The sequence below is a fragment of the Trichosurus vulpecula genome, chromosome 4 (assembly GCF_011100635.1).
Source record: "Trichosurus vulpecula isolate mTriVul1 chromosome 4, mTriVul1.pri, whole genome shotgun sequence".
In the NCBI taxonomy this organism is placed as follows: Eukaryota; Metazoa; Chordata; class Mammalia; order Diprotodontia; family Phalangeridae; genus Trichosurus; species Trichosurus vulpecula.
In genome coordinates this window covers 208,859,771-208,880,054 of record NC_050576.1, presented here as the reverse complement: position 1 = coordinate 208,880,054, position 20,284 = coordinate 208,859,771, and the positions used below count along the sequence as shown (strand labels likewise).

At 41.4% G+C, this 20,284-nt stretch overlaps 1 protein-coding gene across 1 annotated transcript in view; it reads right to left on the bottom strand.

The window, feature by feature from the left end:
• FAM20A (FAM20A golgi associated secretory pathway pseudokinase) overlaps positions 1-10,170 on the bottom strand; it is a 64,201-nt gene extending 54,031 nt beyond the window's left edge. The window contains exon 1 of the mRNA XM_036754423.1: positions 9,034-10,170. Coding sequence (XP_036610318.1) covers positions 9,034-9,464 — 431 coding nt within the window. The 5' untranslated portion in view covers positions 9,465-10,170. The remainder of the gene's footprint in view (positions 1-9,033) is intronic.
• Positions 10,171-20,284: the final 10,114 nt, after the last annotated feature.

The following is a 20,284-nucleotide window of genomic DNA, read 5'->3' as shown; positions in this document are numbered from 1 at the left end:
CAGCATTGAAGTAGAATGTAGATAGATATCTGGATACGTAGATATCTATCTGTCTAGATATCTAGACAGAACATTTATTGAGCACTTATTATGTGCTAAGCACTGTATTAAGTGCTTAGGGATACTAATATGGACAGACAATATAGTCCCTAGCATCCAACAGGGAAGACAATATAGAGTATAGCTGGAAATTGAAGGGGAGGAGATGGGGGAAGGTTTCTGGTGAGAGGGCAGAGACATCCAGAGAGTGAGGTGAACTGGGATTGAAGTTAGGCAGGCTGGGGCCTATCATTCAGTAGAAGGGGGTCCCATAGGATCTATAGATAGCTTGTCCTTCCTATCCACTAAATTGGGAAATGACACATTTATGTTCCCTCCAGAACCCCATAAATTATTGGTATCTTCCCAGTGTTTGTCCCTCATCCTCACCCTCATTACTTCTCCAGGGTCTGGGCAATGTCCCCTCTGGTTTGGGGCAGGGCTAGCTGGGAGGGTTAGTTACATATAGCTACATTTTTTCATATGATTTTGATTTTTTTTCTGTTTCTTACCTCTATCTCCATCCCTGTTCCTCAATTACCCCTCCCTCCAAAAGATCAAAGTAAATAAAACATTTGAGCAGAAACATTTACAAAAAGTTTTAAGAGTTTATCCAATTAGGAGAGCTGGCTTCAGGGAAGAGGTATTTTCCACAGTGGGAAGGCTGCTGGTGAAGATCTTGAGAAGTCCATAGAATGAATCAATCTGAGAGTGAATGCAAACTCATTTGCAAAATCTTATGAAGAAGGATGGTCCGTTATGAGCATATTTCATAAAGGAGCAAGAAGCAGTGCACAAGAAAATCAGTTCAAAAAAAGTTTGGCAGGAAATCCAACTAATCAAAATTATCTCAAAAATGGAAGGAATACAGAGGAAAAATGGGGGAAATTTGCATAAATCCTCATAACAAATTATTTACTCCATCAAGGACAATGAAACCACCATATTTGGGACCTATTACCACAGTCCTATGTGTATTTATAAAGGAGGTAGAAATAGCACTAAAGAGAACAAAGATGGGGAATGGACGGTGTGGTCTTCCAGGTGCTGTTTGTGAATGAAGTTGTGCTGACTGCATCAGCTCCCAGTAAACTGATGAGCCTCCTGGAAGAGAGCTATAAAGACACACAGATATTTGGCTTGTCCATCCACACAGATAGCACTAAGTAGATGAAGAATGTTTGTTGCCCAAATTTCAACATGCATTAAAAAGGCTTAGGTTTTAAAATTTAATCATAAGCTAATTTCAAACTTTAATTACAGGTCATACCGCCAAACTTCAGGATGTTAAAAGAAAAAAGGGCCTTTGGAAATTTTGAAACCTTCTTCCATCCTATGGTTTGTTTTGGAGTGCATATGTATTTACTCTTTGGACCAATCCCTGTAGGTCAAGGGGAAGTTTCCCAATATAACTGCAGAGATTTCTGGTCATTGTAATTTTTGTAACCTAGAAAAAAGACTAAACTATTAAATATATGGGCTGTAGAAAGGAGTTCACAAAATTTCTGAACTGGTATGTAAAGGGGGATTGAGGGGAGTGGCCATGGTGGCAACAGATGCTAAAGCAACAGTGGAGGACCCTACATCTAGAAACTGATCTAGAGTCACCTAGGAACTGACCACAGCTGGAGCTTTTCTTTGCTTGCAGCTCTGAATATGGCAGAATCCACTTGGGAAGTGATTGTGTCTACCCCAAGAAGCTGAGACCTCGAGACTTTTTTCACTGTTTTTTCCTTTGCTTTATCAGTGCAGATATTCCTAAGTTTTTCCTCTTCTTTTAAGTTGCTTTCTTGTTATTGAGATGGTATTTTAATATTTGCTTGCTCTAGATAAAATTAAGATACAGTTTTAATTGTATTCTGAATGAGTATCTTAGAGAGAGTAGATGAAGAGAGCTGTTTGAATATATAGAGCTTAACAGGTACTCGTCTTTGATCTGTTAATTGGAGTTCTTTCTAGTTTAGAGGTTCCAAGCTTTTATGATCTGTAAAATGGGGATAAGTTCCTGCAGTACATATCACATAAGATTGTTGTAAGGTTCAAATGAGATCACATACACAAATCGCTTGTATTGCATAATGTATATATAGTGCTTTGTAAGCTTTTAAATTATTTATATATGTGTGTGTGTATATATATATATATATACACACATATATATATACATACATGTATGTATATACATACATTGAGGATAATGGACTATGTCACACCTGTATTTCTTCTGGTAAAGGGAACTATTAACTGATAAAACCCTTAGGCTGATGGCTATATACATATGTGTCAGCTAGTATTATTATGCTACACCCCAGGGCTTTGACTGAAGAGGTGGAGCTTCCCTTCAAAGACACGGAGAATTTATTCTTTCTGATTAACTTTTCCCTTTCTCTTTTTGTCCCTCTTCTTGCTTCAGCTCCTCCCTCTCCCCGCCCTCCCCATAGGTCTCCATCTCTTCATCCTGCACCTGGAGCTCCTCAAAGAATCCCTGTCCCCCCTGCCCCCCCCAAAAACTTCAACCAATTTGCCCCTCATCTTTTCTTTAACAACCATTCTTTTGAGAATCTTCTGATATAGCATTCTGTAATTTTCATAGCAGGATTCAGGACCAGGCTTTCTTTCAGTGACAACAAAGATGTGGGAGGATTGAAAAAGACAGCTTTTGACAGTGTGTAATGCACACACAAAACTCACGTACACACACAGAAGCTACCTACCTGGAAATCTGAAAAATGGGGAAATATTGAGCTATAGGAAAATGCAATCTATAGATACAGCCATTTGTTTGCTGTTAAAAAAAAAAGAAAAAAAGAAAAGGGAAGTCAGCACGGGGTAGGAGAAAGATGGGGTTGGATGCGTGGTTGGTCACCATTTTACCTGGGTTCCAATTCTAGGTCCTAAGCATAAATGATCAATTTAAGCACCTACTGTGCATCAGGAAGGGTGTTTGGAAGTGGAGATACAAAGACAAAAACTAAACAGTCCCTACCCTCTTGGACCTTGCATTCTATATTCTTCCTCTCTTCATCTTTATCTCCTAAGCCAGGAATGAAATTATCATCAGGCTTTGCCTCTCATTGTGATATTTCAATTTTCTATCTTACATCAACTGTTTCACATATAATCTTACTTACTTGGGTTAACTATGGTTAAATTCTCAGGGAACAAAGTAGAAGAAAAGGAAAAAAGAGCATAATGGAGGAAGACAGAGCAGAAGCACTGAATATCAAATAGGATTCTGGATCTTAATACCATACATGATAGGATGTATCTTTCTTATTATTGGTCTCAGTTTTCCATGGGGGTGGGAGTGGAGGATGGGGGGGTAGGAGGGTTATGGAAAGGAGTGTATAGGGGCAAGGCTTGGATAATACCTGCCTTCTTGTGATAAGAAGATATTTAAATTGGATAAAAGTATTTTCTGTTATCACTATGCCATCTGCTGACCCTGCAAAGTGTCCTTCCCCACCCAAGTGACTAATTTTATCTGCTAGTCAGGTAGTAAAGAATGCTGACCTAAGTTTGATAGACTATGCCACACCTGTGTTTCTTCTGGTAAAGGGAATCATTAGCTGGTAAAACTCTTTTGCTGAGGGCTAAATTTTAGAGCATTATTTTTAGAATGGTATACTCATATTTCTAATATGTTGCAGGTTATATTTTGGACACGTATTGAAGATTTAAAAAAACAAAGTGGATCAGTGTCTACAAAAGGCAGGGAAAAACTAGTAAAAAAATGTCCAATTAAGGTATGATTTATACTTCCGTCAATTCTAAAAATTTGAACTAGGCTCTTTATCCTTAATATACCTCATTAATGCCTACCTTGCATTTTGTAGAAAGGACCCATGTTTCAGCAGTAATTTCACATATTAGTACTGATAATCAAGACGTAAAAATAAAAAAAAACACCTAAATGATTATGCCTCACAATAGAACTACAAACATCACTGGAATTCATGAATCTTTTAAACTCCAAGGTTAAAGGGAAAGAAGAAAGGAGTTATCCAAAATCTTGGATACAGAATATATTCCTGAGTCCCATTCTGTTCATGGCATGAGACATCTGGCCTCAGTCTTCTGCTTCTTGAAAATGGGAAGGAAACACGGGGGGTGAAGACCACTGACCATTACCTACTTTTCAATGATAATGATAGGTTTAAACTGGTGAAAAAGGCATTTTCTGATGAGGGGTATTCCCTATATTGATATTACTTTCTGCTCCATTTTTAACTTTTTTGCATGTGTATTGTGTGTTTATGTTTATACACATAACGCATGCTAACAGCATTATTATGTTGTAATTTGAATTTAGAAAAAGGGTAAACTGAGGCAGATATCTGAGCAAAAAAATTTATTAGCAGGGGCATGCTACCTATCAATAAATGGGTCAATGTTTTGCCTCCATTCATGCCAAAGACTCTGAGCAAAAAGACAGTACCCCTTTTATAGATTTTGTGGAGTACAGAAAAAAGAAACAGAACAGGATAGATGACTTTGATGGAATCCCAATAAAGCTGCCCCCAACTCCAATATTCTAACTTCCTTAGCTCCACTGAACAGTAGGTATTTAGCCACTCACCCCCTCCCCCAATATCCTAACTTCTTTGTATATGCCTCACTGCTCACTAGAGCAACAGGTGTGTCCATGAACTATATTTCTCACAGAATAGGAGGTGTGTCCATGTGATGGGATCCCAGCCACTGCCCTTAGACCCATTCCTCATATTCCCCACAGAAATAGTAGATGTGTCCATGCACTCAACCACAATCACATCCACCTAGCCTTACACAGGGCCACAATACTCTGCCAATCAGAAAGCAGCACAACTAGGATGCCCAAGCAGGATGTGGACCCCAAAACAATAGAAGGCACTTTCCCTAAGTAGGCACCTGTGCAGTAATAGTAAAGAACTGACCTAGAATAAATTTATGATATAGCGAGGCTTATTATAATATAATATTACATATATAATTATATGTATATATAATTATAATATAACTATAATATAATTATAATCTTATTATAATATCATTTTCATACATATGTACTCCCCCAAATGAGTTTTTCTGTATGCATTATGGGTAATCTCATGCACAGTTCCACTGTGGCTGGGACCCCTCCCCTATTACCTAATCCCTTAACAAACCCCTCCTGCCTTTTTAATATTCATAATTTCTGTTACATAATTCCATCTTTACCCTATAAAAATCCATCTTGCTTTCTCTATAATTGATGGTTCCTCTTGGAACTTAGCCCACTTCATGAGAGGCGTCAATCTCAATAAATGCTTATACTTGGATTAGAGGTGGTCTGACTGAATTCTTTGAGATAGTTCCACTACAACATGGCAACAGTTTTTGGCCCTGGGTGGGCAGAGACTAAACCCCAACAACCTCATGGGATTAAGGACATCATGATTAGGTACAGAGCTGAGATGGAAGAACTGGCATGATTGGTTGGAAGTTTGGTAATGTGGGCTAGCAATATCCCCTCTTCTTCTCTCATGAGACTAAGAAGTGCTCATTGTTTGAATCCAGGTGTAGCATAAGCAGCCCAGCAGACTTTTGGAAAGCAAACCAGATATTCTTGAAAGATAGCATAGTGGAGTAAAGATATCATGCCCATCTCCCTTTCTTTCATGCACATTCCTCAAGGTTTGCAGGATTCCTCGAGGCCAGAAGAACTCAGAATTAAGCCATTATAGCACAGCTGAATTCTGAACTAAGTTCAGAGACAAAGAATCATGACGTAAGCAGTTACAGATAAAAGTAGTTACAGGACAAAATCAATTACTTGTAAATAGGATCAATAAGAAAATGACACAGGATCATCCTAATCTTCTCAATTATATTAATGCTTCTAGTGAGGATTGAGTTGAGGACATGGGCCTTTCTACCTTTTTATCATTTCTAATTCCAATAGTCAGGAAGCTATCTGCACTTACAGCACATGTACCTATATACATCGTCATCAAAGCCAACACCAATTGCTGACCAGTTGTCATTAATTTTTACTTAAGCCAAGAGCACCTGAAGTGACAGTGCCTTCAGGTCCAGAAACCATGATCCTGAGAAATTACAGTGCAGATATGACCTGGTAATTGCTTCTGCAGGTGCTGTGGCTCTCGCCTCCTCAGCAGCCCCAGCTACTGAAAATCCAGAAGAGAAATTCTTGCCACTGAAGTCCATGCCACTGTCAAGTGATCCAACATAAAAAATGTTCGTGATTTTATCAATTAAAATGACACTAAAGAGGATGTATTACCATCTGCTTTGCCCCTATACCTTAAGGGCCATGGGGCCTTTTCATTTGACTTGCAATTGCTGTCTCTCCCTAGTATAATATTAGCAATGTGTTATAGGCACTTGTTCCCTGTTTTTATTTGTATCCTAGAATTAGCTATTAGCACAACACTTTGCACATACTGTTTCATATGCTTTTTTGTTCATTCATTTATTTATCAGAGAGTGGCAGAATTATTAATCTCCACTGTCACTTCCCACCAATCACACAGAAATACTCTTTTACCACTGAGTATAGCAAGGTTGCTCACCTCCATTGATCTGTTAGATTCCAGATAGTTTCTTGTTGCTAGGTTTTCTTTTTTTGTAACATATAAGCTGTACAACTGAGACAGCTCAAAATAGATGACTGGGCAGGTCAGTAATTATGTTTTTGCTTTCTGCCAAAATTCCCATTCCAATTTTGACTTTTCTACTGTACCAAAATGGCACTGAGAACACTAGAGGTCATAGTAGTTAAACCAATGTGGTCCCCACGTTTCCAAAAATAAGAGTCTCAGGTGACTCTCCACACAACCCCTATCCTGGAATCCAAAGGGGCTTGTCTTTCAGAAAAGATTTCCATTTATAGGATTATAGGTTTAAAAGTAGAAGAGGTTTTAGGGGTTGGAATTCAACCACTTCGTACAAGGCCTAGACCCTGTCAGAGGTTAAATAAATGTCAATTGGATTTAATTCCTAATTTTACCAGGGAGGAAATGAGACCTGAAGAGGTTATGAAGCTTGCGCAAGGTCACATAGGTATTAAGAGGCAGAGCCAGGATTTGAGTCCAAATTCCCCCAAATTTAGCACTTTTGTCACTGTTCCATTTGCTTCCTAGCCTGACTTGAAGCCTTGCCAAGCTTTCCTTCTATTGATAGACACAACTATGGATGAAAACAAGGAAATGCTGAAAATTACTGCACCTGAGAAATCATGAGCTACCTTCGTGTTGCACATAATTAGAAATGAAATCCATTGATACCCACTTCCTTTACCAAAATATAAAACTCTCAGTAACAGAACTGCAGTTAGGCTTTTACTTCATTGATTTCAGTCAAGTATACTCTCTTTGGAAATAATGATGAGGATTTCCTATCCTCTCACTTCCTCGAAAGTTGTTGCAAACTGTTTATGGTCTTACAAAGTGACATTCAGGCTGTGACTCTTGGGAGAGGAGTAGTGTATTGCTTCAACAAAGTTATTGGTTAAGCCATCCTTCCTTACAGAGAGATAACAAAATTTTATGACATCTTATTTTGAAATCTTTTATATTAAAAAAAAGGAATAAAAGTGAACTTTGAGGAAGTGATAGAAATCTCTATTTCAGAGGGAAACATGGCAGAATGGATAGGGAGCCAATCTGGAGGGAGGGAGTTCAAGAGTTCAACTTCCATCTCTGACCTATATGGGCTGGGTGATGATTGACAAAGCACTTAACCTTTCAGTACCTCGAGGCAACCGTCTAAATTGCAGACTGCTGCTAGTCAGCTTTGGTAGATGGAGTTATGGACAGCATACCAATAAAATCACAGGTACAGGATTCAAAATAGAGTCCTCAGCCCCCATAAATACTATTTGCCATTAACTGGAACACATCAACTTCTCCTATACTCTCTCTCTCTGCCCTCCCTTCTTCTCTCCTTCCTTCTTTTCTTCCTTCCTTCCTTCTTTCCTTCTTTCCTTCCTTCCTTCCTTCCTTCCTTCCTTCCTTCCTTCCTTCCTTCCTTCCTTCCTTCCTTCCTTCCTTCCTTCCTTCCTTCCTCCTTTCCTTCCTCCCTCCCTCCCTCCTTCTCTTCCTTCCTTCTCTCCTTCCTGGAACATTTATTTCAAGTTTACTTGAAACGTTTTGTCCCATTTTCCTTTGAGTTTTAAAAACTCCGAAGCAGATAACTATCTGCTTTCATGTTAAAAACAAAATGTGTTGGGGGTAAAATTTCTATTAATGAGTCAACATAGAAAGACTCCATAGCCACCCTCAAATTCCCTTCTGTAACCCTAACAACAAAACAATATTTCACTGTTATATGGTCCCTGCCTTCACTAACGTCCTATTTCCTCCCTCTGACAATGGCCAGGAAGAAGAAAAAGAGAAGAGGAAAACTGGGGTGGGTGTGAATCGTGCTAGATCTTGGGACTGATTCCAGAGCCACTCGAGTTTGCCCGAAGGCCAAAAATGCCTTCACGTGGTTGCTTTCGTTGTAAACTCCAAGTGGGAAAAAACTACCGCGGAGCAGAGACTTCCTTCAGAACCAGGGAAGGAGAAAGAAAAAGTGGGTGAGGAGCCCAAAGCAAGAGAGTGAGGCAGAAAAAAAAATGAAGAAAGAGCTCGGGATAAAGAGGAAAACCAGCTTTCAAAGTGTGTCAAATATAAAAACTTTTCCTGTGCCTTTGAGCCTTCTCTGAAATTGACCTCTGGGAGTCATTAGCATTCCCTGGGTTCAGGTCTTAGGCGTGTGGTGTGTGCAGTATGGGCATTGGGACATCAACACTAGAGGGTCCCAGGCGCGCGCGCGCGCGCGTGTGCGTGTGTGAGTGTGTTGTAGGATGGGCATTCGGGCACAGTTCCCAAAGAGGTAGGATGACTTTGGTCAGCCACCAGCCTGAGCTGGCGGAGAGGTAGCAGGGGCCAGTCCCAAGGTACCTACAAGGCTGTGTGTAGGGGAGCTGGTGGTGACGCCGCCTGGTGGAGCAGTGGGGGCCCATCTCACCTGTTCCAACGGGCCACTTTTCTTAGGTAATAGCGTAGCGCTTCCCGGCTGGACAGCAGCGTGTCCTCGGGTCCCTGCAGAGACGGCTCCTCGACGGTGCGGTATAGCGGGTGGGCAAAGAGGCTTTGCAGCTTGGAGGGGAGGTCCTGGCGGTCAGCGCTGCGGCCGCCCTGCTCATCGCTCCGTTCGCCTGGCTGGACTTGGGAAAAGTTGTGTGCAGCTTTGCTGGGGCGGGAGGCTGTGGCAGCCGCGGAGTCTGGGGGCGGGGCGGAGGGGTCGCCAGCTGAGTCTGGGCAAGAGCAGCCCCCCCGACCTCTTCGTGGCAGCAGCTGGAGCCGCACTTGGGGCCAGAGGTGGAAGTAGAGGTCCGCAGAGAGCAGCGCCCCGAGCAGCAGCAGGGTCAGCAGCCGGTCCCGGCGGAGCCCCAGCATGGCGGAGCCTGGGTAGTGGCTGTGGGGCCGAGGGGGCCAAAATGAAGCCGGGGGAGGCGGGCTAACCCGGCCTTCGGAGGAAAGGGGAAGGCGGGGAGGCTCGGGTCTCGGGTCTCGGGTCTCGGAAGGGCAGGAGCAAGAGAGCGTCAAGGCGGGGGGAGCCCAGGGAGCAGGCTCGGGGCTGGCTGGGGCAGTAGGCTGCTGACCAGTCTGTCAGTGGCAGTCACCTACCCACTCTTTGGGGGTCGCGGACAAACTCCACTAAGCCAAGTGTGGAGGCAGGGGAAGTGGAACGAGTGAATGTCTGATCTGAGCCTTCTCTTTCCCGTAGCCAGGACACCCGCCCAGGGCAGGTGAAGCCCCACTAGCAAAGCGCAGACGCGAGGTGCCCCGGAGCCCCAGGCTAATACTGACCACTAAGTGGGGTCGGGTGGGGTAGGTTGGGGTGGGGTGAGAGGCGTCGCGGTAAAGAAGAAAAGTGGGCCAGTCAGCTCCCGCACCCGGGGGAAGAAAGCGGCTGCTGCGTTGCCTGCGGCTCGTCTGCAGAGGATGCTGCTGCTTTGGCTGTTCCCTCTGCAGGCGGTGGGGATATCCGTGCCCCAGGTTGGCAAAGTGAGGGGGAAGCACGAGAGCGAATGGTGGTGGTGGGGTCGGCAGGCGGGATGGTCTTCTCCGGGCTAGTTCTGCCAGCCCTCTTGCACTCCCAGAGGCAGAGGTAACGCACTGCCTTCCCCTAGGCTCTGGCTCAGAGCCCAGCCCTCCACCCACTCTTAGCTGGCACCTGCCCTTACCGCAGTTTTCCAGCCAATTCTTGATTTCGCTGACCAGTTCTGTCCTTCCACTTTTTGGCTCTCCAGGTCATTAAACTTTCTCCCACTCTTTGGCCCCTCACTCTTTCTCTGAACTTTGTAACTGGGGCTCAGCTGTGGTGTGTTGGAGGAGATAGCTTGGCAGGGATAGAAGGATTCCTTATTTTTATTTGTTAAAAAAAGTTACAAGAACAAGAATAAAAACGCACAGTTCAGGTTATGACTTATCACCAGTAAACTCTTTCAGGTAAGGAATCTTTTTGGTTTTCACGATGTAGAACACCCAGGTACATGCCTGTGTGCTATGGGATCTTAACAAATATATCTTGACTTGTTCATCTTTCCCCCAGGGCACCAGTTTTAACTGTAATCTTAATATTTTCCAGTTTGTTTTTGGTCTGATTCCGTCTGTGCCAAGCACTGGCTGAGTTTCTCCTGGAAGTGGGGGATGGGGTGGGGCTCCTTTCAGAAAATCTTCATAAATTTAGGGCTAAAAAGTTGTGGTTTTTTTTGGGGGGGTGTGAGCTACTTTGGGAGAAAAAAAAGAGGATCTGAGTAAGGGTAGAAATTCATTATCTTTCCCCCTAAATTCTCCCCTCTTTTGAACTTCCCCATTACTGTCAAACTTACCACCATCCTCCCAGTCACCCAGGCTTGAAGGCTTGGTGTCATTCTTTAGTCTTTCTTCCTACTCACCTCATCTATTCAATCTGTTGCCAAGTCTGTTCATTTAAGTCCTCTTCTCTCCTCTCACACAGACACCACCCTGGTGCATACCCTCACCACTCCAGAACTATTGCAATTGCCTTCTGGGTGGTCTCTTTGCCTTAAGTCTTTCCCCACTCCAATCCATCCTCTATTCAGCTGCCAAAGTGATTTTCCTAAAGCACAGGTTTGACCAAGTCATCTCATCACTCAAAAAAAAATTCCATTGGCTTCCTATTACAAGATCAAATATAAAATGCTCAGTTTGGCTTTTATGACCCTTTGCAACTTGGCTCCTTTTTGCCTTTCCAGTCTTCTTACACTTTCTCTCCTCTACTTACTCTACAATCCAGCAACACCAAGTTTCTTGTTTTTACTTGGAAACTATATTCCCTCATACTACTTTGTGGCTTTTCACTGGAAATGTAAATTCCATTCCTGGAATGCTCTCCCTTCTGGTTACCCTGGCTTCTTTCAAGACTCAGATCAAATCCTACTTTCCACAGGTGGCCTTTCCTGGTTACTTCTCCTCCACCCTTCCAGATTACCTTCCATTTGCACTGTACATATCTTGTATGTACATTTTTATGTTGTTTCTGGCCAGCTTTTACTTTGTGTTTTCAGAACTTTAAAAGAGTGCCTGGCATTTAACACATAAGTTTGTTGACTTTTCTTGAGGTGGACTTTTCATGATGGTAAGTGATAACAGAAGGGTGGAAGAGCTGCTGCATTCTTTATTTAGTTTCTAGTATCTCTACAAAGGAGAGGATCAAAAATGATTAATGAGGAGTTGATACCCAAGATGAGTAAGGAGACAACAAGAAAGGACCTAAGTCAATTTGAATTATCTGGTCCAGTTGAACTACATACACCCTTAGGTCTTGAAATAACTGGCAGATATGGTTGATGAACTTCTGTCAGAGATATTTGAGAGAGCATGGAAAATGGGAGTAACACAAGATTCGGGGAAGGGCAAATGTCCCAATTAAAAAAAAAGAGAATGGAGTTTGCAAACTTGTAGGCTAGCAAACTTGACTTGAAAATTCCTGGAAAATTCTAGAATGGATCATTAGAAAGATGATTGGCAAGCTATCTAGAAAGGAAAGTAGCAATTGCAGAGTCTGGATGGCTCCATCAAGAAATAATGAAGCATCTTATGTGTTTTACTGAATTAGTAGATGAGGGGAATACTGTGGATATAGTTTACTTAGATTTTAGCAAAGCGTTTGATAAAGAACCTCATACTTTTCCTGTGGAGAAGATGGAGTGATATGGACTAGGCAAGAATGCAATCTGATGAATTCAGAACTGTTTGGATAGCCAGACTCAAAAAGTAGTTGCTAATGGTTCAATGTGCATGTGACAGGAGGTCTCTTGTCAGTGAGGACCTCAGATCCATACTAAACCTTGTGCTGTTTTACATTTTGATCAACAACTTTGATTAAGGACATAGATAGCATATTCATCAAATTTGCAGATGACCTCAAGTTGGGAGGGATAGCTAACATCTAGATGATAGGATTCAAAAGGATTTCAACAATCTAGACCAGAGGTGTCAAATTCAAATAGAAATGAACTTAGAAAACCACCCATTTAACATTTTCGATGTTGTATTGTATTTTTGCTCATTTTGTTAAACATTTCCAATTACAGATTAAGCTGGTTCAGGCTGTATTAGGGAGTTTTGTGAAGCCCAGATGAAATTCAATAGATGTAACTGTAAAGTCTTGTACTCAAGTACAAAAATCAACTTCACAAAGATAAATTGAGGAAGACATGGATAGTCAGAAGTTGTTATGAAAATAAAATCTAGAGCTGAATCAGTGAACTTGTAGCTCAGTCTGAGTCATTGGTGTGTTGTGTATTCAAAAAAGCCTATGAGATCTTGGGTTGCATTAAGAGGGAGTATAGCAACTCATCTGGAGTATTATAATCCATCCTGAATACCACAGTTTAAGAAAGAAATTGATAATCTGGAGATTGTGTCCAGAAGAGGGCAACTGAGATGACAGGCCTTGAGTCTATGTCATATGCAAAGTGGCTGCATGGAACCCATCATTTCTGTGCTGATGACTCTTAATTCTACTTATCCAGCCCTAACCTCTGTCCCAGCTTCCAGTCTTGCACTTCCAATTGTCCATTAGACATCTCAAATTGGTTGTCCTATGGACATCTTAAATCCAACATGTCCAAGACAGAACTCATTTTTTCCTTTTCCCTTTAATGCTTCCCTATTACTCTTGAGGGCACCATCATCCTTTTAGAGCCCCAGGCTCGTAACCTAGATGTTATTCTTGATTACTCCCTATCTGCCACTCCCCATATCCAATCTGTTGCCAAGATCTGTTGATTTTTACCTTTGCAACATCTCTCAAATACTACTCCTTCTCTTCTCTGAGACTGCTACCAGACCCTCTTCTCTTTATGCCTGGACTATTACAATAGTCTGCTGGTTGGTTTGCCTGCCACAAGTCTCTCTCCACTTCTGTAAAGTGCAGGTCCAACTATATCATGCCTTCTATTCAACAAACTCCATTAGCTCCCTATCACCTCTAGGGTCAAATACGAAATCCTCTCTTCAGTGTTCAAGACCCTTCATAAACCTACCTTTGACACTGGCTTCCTTGCTGTTCCTCAAGCAAGACACTCAATCTCTTGGCTCTGGATGTTTTCACTGAATGTCCCCCATGCCTGGAATTGCTTCCTCCTCATCTCTGACACCTGGTTTCTCTGGCTTCCTTCAGACAGGAGACCTCCTGTCACATGGACATTGAACCATTAGCAACTACTTTTTGAGTCTGGCTAACCAACCAGTTCTGAATTCATCAGATTGCATTCTTGCCTAGTCCATATCACTCCATCTTCTCCACAGGAAAAGCATGAGATTCTTTATCAAACGCTTTGCTAAAATCTAAGTAAACTATATCCACAGCATTCGCCTCATCTACTAATTCGGTAAAATCCCACCCACTACAGGAAGCCTTTCCTGGTCCTTCTTAATTCTAGTACCTTCCCTCTGTCAATGATTTCCTATTTGTCCTGCGTATAGCTTGTTTGTACACATTGTTTATATTGTCTCCCTCATTAGTTTGTGAACTCCTAGAAGGCAAGGACTGTCTTTTGCCCTTCTTTGGATCCCTGGCACTTAGCTCAGTACTTGTCATATAATAGGTACGTAAAAATGCTCATTGACTGATTGAAGGAACTAAGCATATTGAACCTGGAGAAAAAGAAGATTTGGGCAAGGGGTAAGAGGACATTATAGCTCTATTCAAATATTTGAAGAGCTATCCTGTTCTGTTTTGCTGCAGGAGGTAGAACCGAAAGCATTAAGGTAAAAGTTGCAAAGAAACCAATTTGGGCTTGACATCAAAACCAATTTCTAACCAATTAGAGCTGCAATTGGGCTGCCCCAAGTGGCAGCTGGATTTCCCCCTTAGAGGTCTTTAGGACAAGGCTGGATGAATGCTTGTGGGGTATGTTGTAGTGGGGATTCTTTTCGTGTACAAGGTAGACTTGACAGTTGCTGAGGTCCTTTCCAGTTCTCAAATTGTGAGATTCTCTGATCTACTCCAAGTGGCTCATTTTACATATGAGGAAACTGAGGTAGAGAGAGATTAAAATGACAAACTTGACAGGCAGTAAGAAGGAAGAACCATGTCCTCTGACTCCAAATCCAAGGCTGTTTCCATTGTACTTGACTGCCTCCAGTTCAAATGGACGACTTCTTAAGAACTTGCTACCTGACCTATCACAAAGTGTTGAAGAAGCCAAAGAGGGATGGAACAAATACCACCGTAGGCTAACTGATGCCAAGATTTAACAGAAACCTGGACAATTATGTGTTTCTCCACAAGAAAGACAAATATAGATAGTCACCAACATATAAACCCCTGACTTAAGAATTTATTGCTCCATACTATTATTGAAGAAATGACCTGAACACTTGTGTCCCAGACTGGATAGCTGGTACATTGGAGAGGTCATTAGATTTAGACTCGGGGGACCTGGACTTGGATTCCAGCTCTGTTTCTGGCTTCCTGAATGATTTTGGGCAAGTCACTTAACTTTTCTGGGCCTCTGCTTCCCCACTATAAAATGAGAAGTTGGACTAGACAGTCTTAAAGAAAATTAATAATAGGCATCTAATGCTTTAGTTTGCAAAGTACTTTATGCTATCTCAATTGATATTTACAATAAACTTTACAGATCTAAATTCTATGATGTGATTTTTAAAGATACCTGTGTTTAACAAAATAACTTTAGTAGCTGTATGGAGGAAGGGATTTTTAATAGTATCATTTCATAGCCAGCTGGTGATGTATGACTGGAGTTCAGGAGAGACTAGGGCTGAATACACACACACACATATGCACACACATATATGTATATAGACATATACACATATGCATATGTATGTGTATATGCACATGCATATACATATATATATACATGCATTATATAATCTGTGAATTAATTGTGTAGAAATAATAGTCAGACCTGTAACAACAATGCCATTTGCAGCTTCTATGGAGGTGTAAGGCCAATACCACCAGCACACAGGAGGGCTGCTAGCACAGCTTCTTTGATCTGCTTTTCTAAGGAAAGCAACTTTAATGGGTTTACAATCTCACTTTAATTAAAGATAAATATATCATTCACTTAGTTTAGGGGAAAAAGTCAGTACCCTGAACTTCAGAGAAAACACAAACAGAAATTACGAGCAGAAATTATACAAACAGAGCAAAATAACACAGATCAACAGACAGGGCTTCTAACTTTCTGTCCATAGCAATACATGCATAGTTACCAGAGAGAGAAGCACCAACATCTGGATTTTCAAAGCCGGGAGGCTCCTTAATGGCTACCCAAAGTCTCATTTGGCCAAATCACACGAATGCTCTTCCAATAAGTGAGCCCCAAAGCAAAATGCTAACCTCAGGATATATATACACTTCTTCAGGGTCAGAGAGCATCACAACCATGTGACTCAAACTCATGTGACTTAGGCTTTCTAGTGACTTAAACACTTCATCAAAGGTTCTTGATTCAATCAAAGGCAAAGCTCAATCAAATGTACTTTGTTGCCTTAGTGCTGAGAAGCACTCTAAAAGAAAAAAAAAACAATCCTACTTTGCTTGTCATTACAAGACCCAGGGGAGCTGGAAATAGTCACCGACAGAGTGTAGAAAGAGATGATAAGGGGCCCAGGAACAGAGCCTTGGGGGACATCCACGACTAGGGGGCATGATACAGATGATGATCCAGCAAAGGAGAATAAGGAACGATTAGGAAGTAGGAAGTGAATCAAGAGAGCAGTGTCACAGAAACCTAAAGAGGACGATATCAGGTAAGAGAGGATGGTCAGCAGTGACAAATGGTGCAGACAGGTCAAGAATCATTCAATCAACAAGGTTAATATCTAACTATGTACCAAGTGCTGCTCTAGGCGCTGAGGATACAATGAATGAGAAAACACAAGACAATGAATGAAACAATATCTTCTCATAGGAGCCTGCACTTTATAGTGCGAGAGACACCGATTATACATATTATATATATATTTATGTATACACACATATATGTACATACATATATGTGGGTAAACATATATAAAATAAATACAAATATATACAAAGAGATTAAATATAAACTTATTTTGGAAGCAGGACACTAGTAATACGGGTGGGTAGACAGGAAAGGCTTCCTGCAGAACTTGGCACTTAAGTCCTGTCCTTAAAGGAAGAGAAGCACTCTGTGAGATGGAGGAGGTGAGGGGTGCCTTCCACACATGTGGGAAGACAAAGCACAGAAATGGGAGATGGAGTGTTGTGGGTGAGGAACAGAGGGAAGACAAATTTGGCTGGATCACAGAATTCATAAAAGGTGATGTTCAATGAGGCTGGAAAGATAGGTTGGGTTTTAAAAGTTAAACAGAGTTTACAATTAATCCTAGAGACAATAGATAGTCCCTGGAGCTGATTGAGTAGGGCAACACATGGTCAGCTGTCTATTTAAGTGAAATTCTTTCGGCAACAATGTACAGGATTGGCTGGAGTGGGGAAAGATGAGTCTGGGAGACCAATTAATCCAGATAAGAGATGAAGAGAGCCTGAACTAAGGCAGGAGCTGTGTAAGTGCTTAAGGAGAGAGAAGGGGTAGGGTGAGAGAGATGTGAAGGTAGAAACTGCAAGATTTTGCAACTCATTGTGTGGGGTGAGGGAGAGTGAGGAGTCCAGGATAATGTTGAAGTTATGAATCTGGGAGACTGGAAGAATGGTGGGACCTTCCATAGAAATTTGGAAGAGGAAAGTCTTTGGGGGGGGGCAGAAGATAATGAGTTCATTTTTTTTGGACATGTCGAGTTTAAGATGTGTTTGGAACCTGCAGTTTGAAATGTCTAATTGGGAGTTGGCATTATAGGACTAAAGCTCAGGGGAGAGACTGGGCCTTTCGGTCATATAATAGTAGTTAGGTTTCTGGATTATGTTTTGTTCTTCATATATCTGTGTGTATTTACACACATACATATATACACACATATACAATATATACATATTATATATTTACCTCTGTATTTGTGTGTGTGTGTGTGTGTGTGTGTGTGTGTGTGCGCTTGTGGGTGTGTACTAGGTCCAATACAGAGCTCTTTGTTCCCAGAGATTCTTGAATCTTTAGCCCTGAGGTACTATTATGGCCATTTGGGATATATAACTCTCAAACTTCACTGTCTTCCTTTCTATAAACTTGCATAGTTCAGTTATTGAAGCTCAACACTTTTATATTTTAAGTGTAAAAGGGATTAATAGGTGAGCTTTCTATTCTCCTCATCCCCCACCCCAACTCCTATATAGAGTGGGCTACATGGTCTCTGGCTCATTGTGCTCAAAGACTTTTTATTTTGAGATGATGGAGCAATCCCCTTATGATTCAGGAAGGATTAGCTACCCACTGAATAGAATTTAAAGAATAAAAAGAGAGACAAATTCTGCTTTCCCACTCTTCTCCTCCTCTCCCAAATTTTTTTCCATAGGATTTCCTGTGGGTGGGGGAGGAGAGGCTCTTTCTCCCAACCAGGAAGTCATAGTAGCTACTCACACATGGCTGAATGTGCATGTGCTGCCCACGTGAGCCTGAGATTTGGACTTAAAGCCCTGGCTGCCTTTCCTGCTTGTATTTCCTTCCCTGAACACAAGTGGCCAAACACTAATCTGGAGAGAGATGTTTCCAGCTTTGGAGGTAACCGAATGAGTTTGAGAAGTCAGGAATTCCTGGGGTCATGAGCTGGAGCTTATTGGTATCAGGAAGAGGTTTCTATACCTTGCTAGGGGAAAAGGACCATAAAGAGGTGATGAGTCCAAGCCCTATCCTGGCTGGCCAGAAGGCATGAATCTTCAGGGAGTTGTTCAGACAGTACAAAGCCAAGGTAAAGGGGAAACATCTATTCATAGTCCCACTCGGTGTTTTATGATTAGTCTTTTAAGTATCAGCTTTCTAGGAGTATAAAATAGGAGTTGTAGATTACTGTATCATATTTTAAGTTTTTGTCAATGTGTGCTTATGGGTCTTTAGAATAAGCATTTCTTTTATAGTGAAATACCTGTCCTATACCTGTTCTATAGTACATATTGAGAACCTTCCTATTCCCCTTTGGTGACATTATACACATGAACCATACCTAAGCCTTAAGTTATTTTTTTTTCTCCTGGGGCTCTGGGATGGGGCCAGAGATTGAACCTGACCCATATATGGGCCCAAAGCTCAGGGCCTCCTTAGTGGCAGAGGGCAAACATCCAACCCTGGTGAAATGTTACACAAGCATTAAAGAATTCTTTCAATTTTAAGTTCAGAAGAAATCTGTACTTTTTTTTAAGTTCCAAGTTGTACGACTGTTTCCTATTATCTCCTATGAATCCTGCCTTCCTTCCTTCCCTTTTATCTCCTCTTCTTACCACAATGCACTTAGCCTGTGGGTGCTGCCACACTACCACACCCTTGGCCTGGCCTTGTAAAAAGACTACCACATCAACTGAATCTTGGATCACGTTCTGGATACTGTGCTGCATTTCCCTTTAGCTAATTTTAATGCTTAGAAAATGCTGCATCATTCAAGTTTAGCTGTAAAGAAGGACAAATACCTATCAGTTAGGATCCTTGTTGCTGCCAAATAGTAGAGCATCTGCAAGCTTCTCCTTGTGGCAGTTCTTCAGGTGACCAGACTCCCAGACACTGTGGGCAACGTTGGAAACCATCGCATCAGAACAAGTTATAGAATCAATCTCAGAGAGGTGTGGTGGCATAATGATCTGGGTTCAAATTTTGCCTCTGACAATAATAATAGGTAACATTTATATAGTGTTTTCTGGTTTGAAAAGCATTGTATATAATATGTACATACACACACACATACACATATATATTCTTATTTTATCCTCCCAACAGTCCTGTTGGGGATTATTATTTCTCATTGTGCTCATTTGCTATTATTACTAATTTTAATAGATGAGGAAACAGATTGAGAGAGTTTAAGTATCTTGCCCATGGTCATACAGCTGGTTAAGTGTCTGAGGCAGGAGGTCTTTTTAATTTCACATTCAACATTCTATATGTGACACCTAGCTCTATATTTTTGTTCATTCTTGTGTCTAGTGATACTTTCATATAACTTCCTCTTAGAGACAGAACCTCTGATAGGACAATTTATAATCTTTGATCCATAAAGTAGCTTGCAAAGCCACTATATAAAGCAGTCTGCTGTAAGAAAAGGTCACATATTAACCCTATCTGGTATACTCTTTATGTCTTCTGAGAAAGGAGATTTCAGTGTCCCTTTGAAACCCCACCATCAAGGAATTCTTCACTGGTGAACCTCAATGAAATCTGAATCTCTGATGAGGCAGGTTATAGACCAAAGCTCAGGGCTAGCTTAAAACTCCACCTCTCCTGGGAGCTGGGTTCGAAGTATAAGACAAAAGAGGGATGCTTTTTGTAATCAATCAATGAATCATTATATATTGAGGACATATTTAGGGAGCTATGCTCAGTACACAATGAGAGGTTCAGAGAATTTTAGAGCTGGAAAGGACCTTGGAAACCATCTGTTTCAAAATAGTCTTTGTCTTCGAGGAGCTTACATGAAATATTTAGAAAATCCTACAAAAGAATATTTATGTAGTGGGTTGATTATACGTGTCCTGCGATCAATTTGGTGAGCTTATAGGAAGAGAGCTTTTATTTGGGACTTTGATTGTTTCTCCTTATGCAGGATGAGGACATACTCTTTTGACTCAGTCAAATTCACTAGAT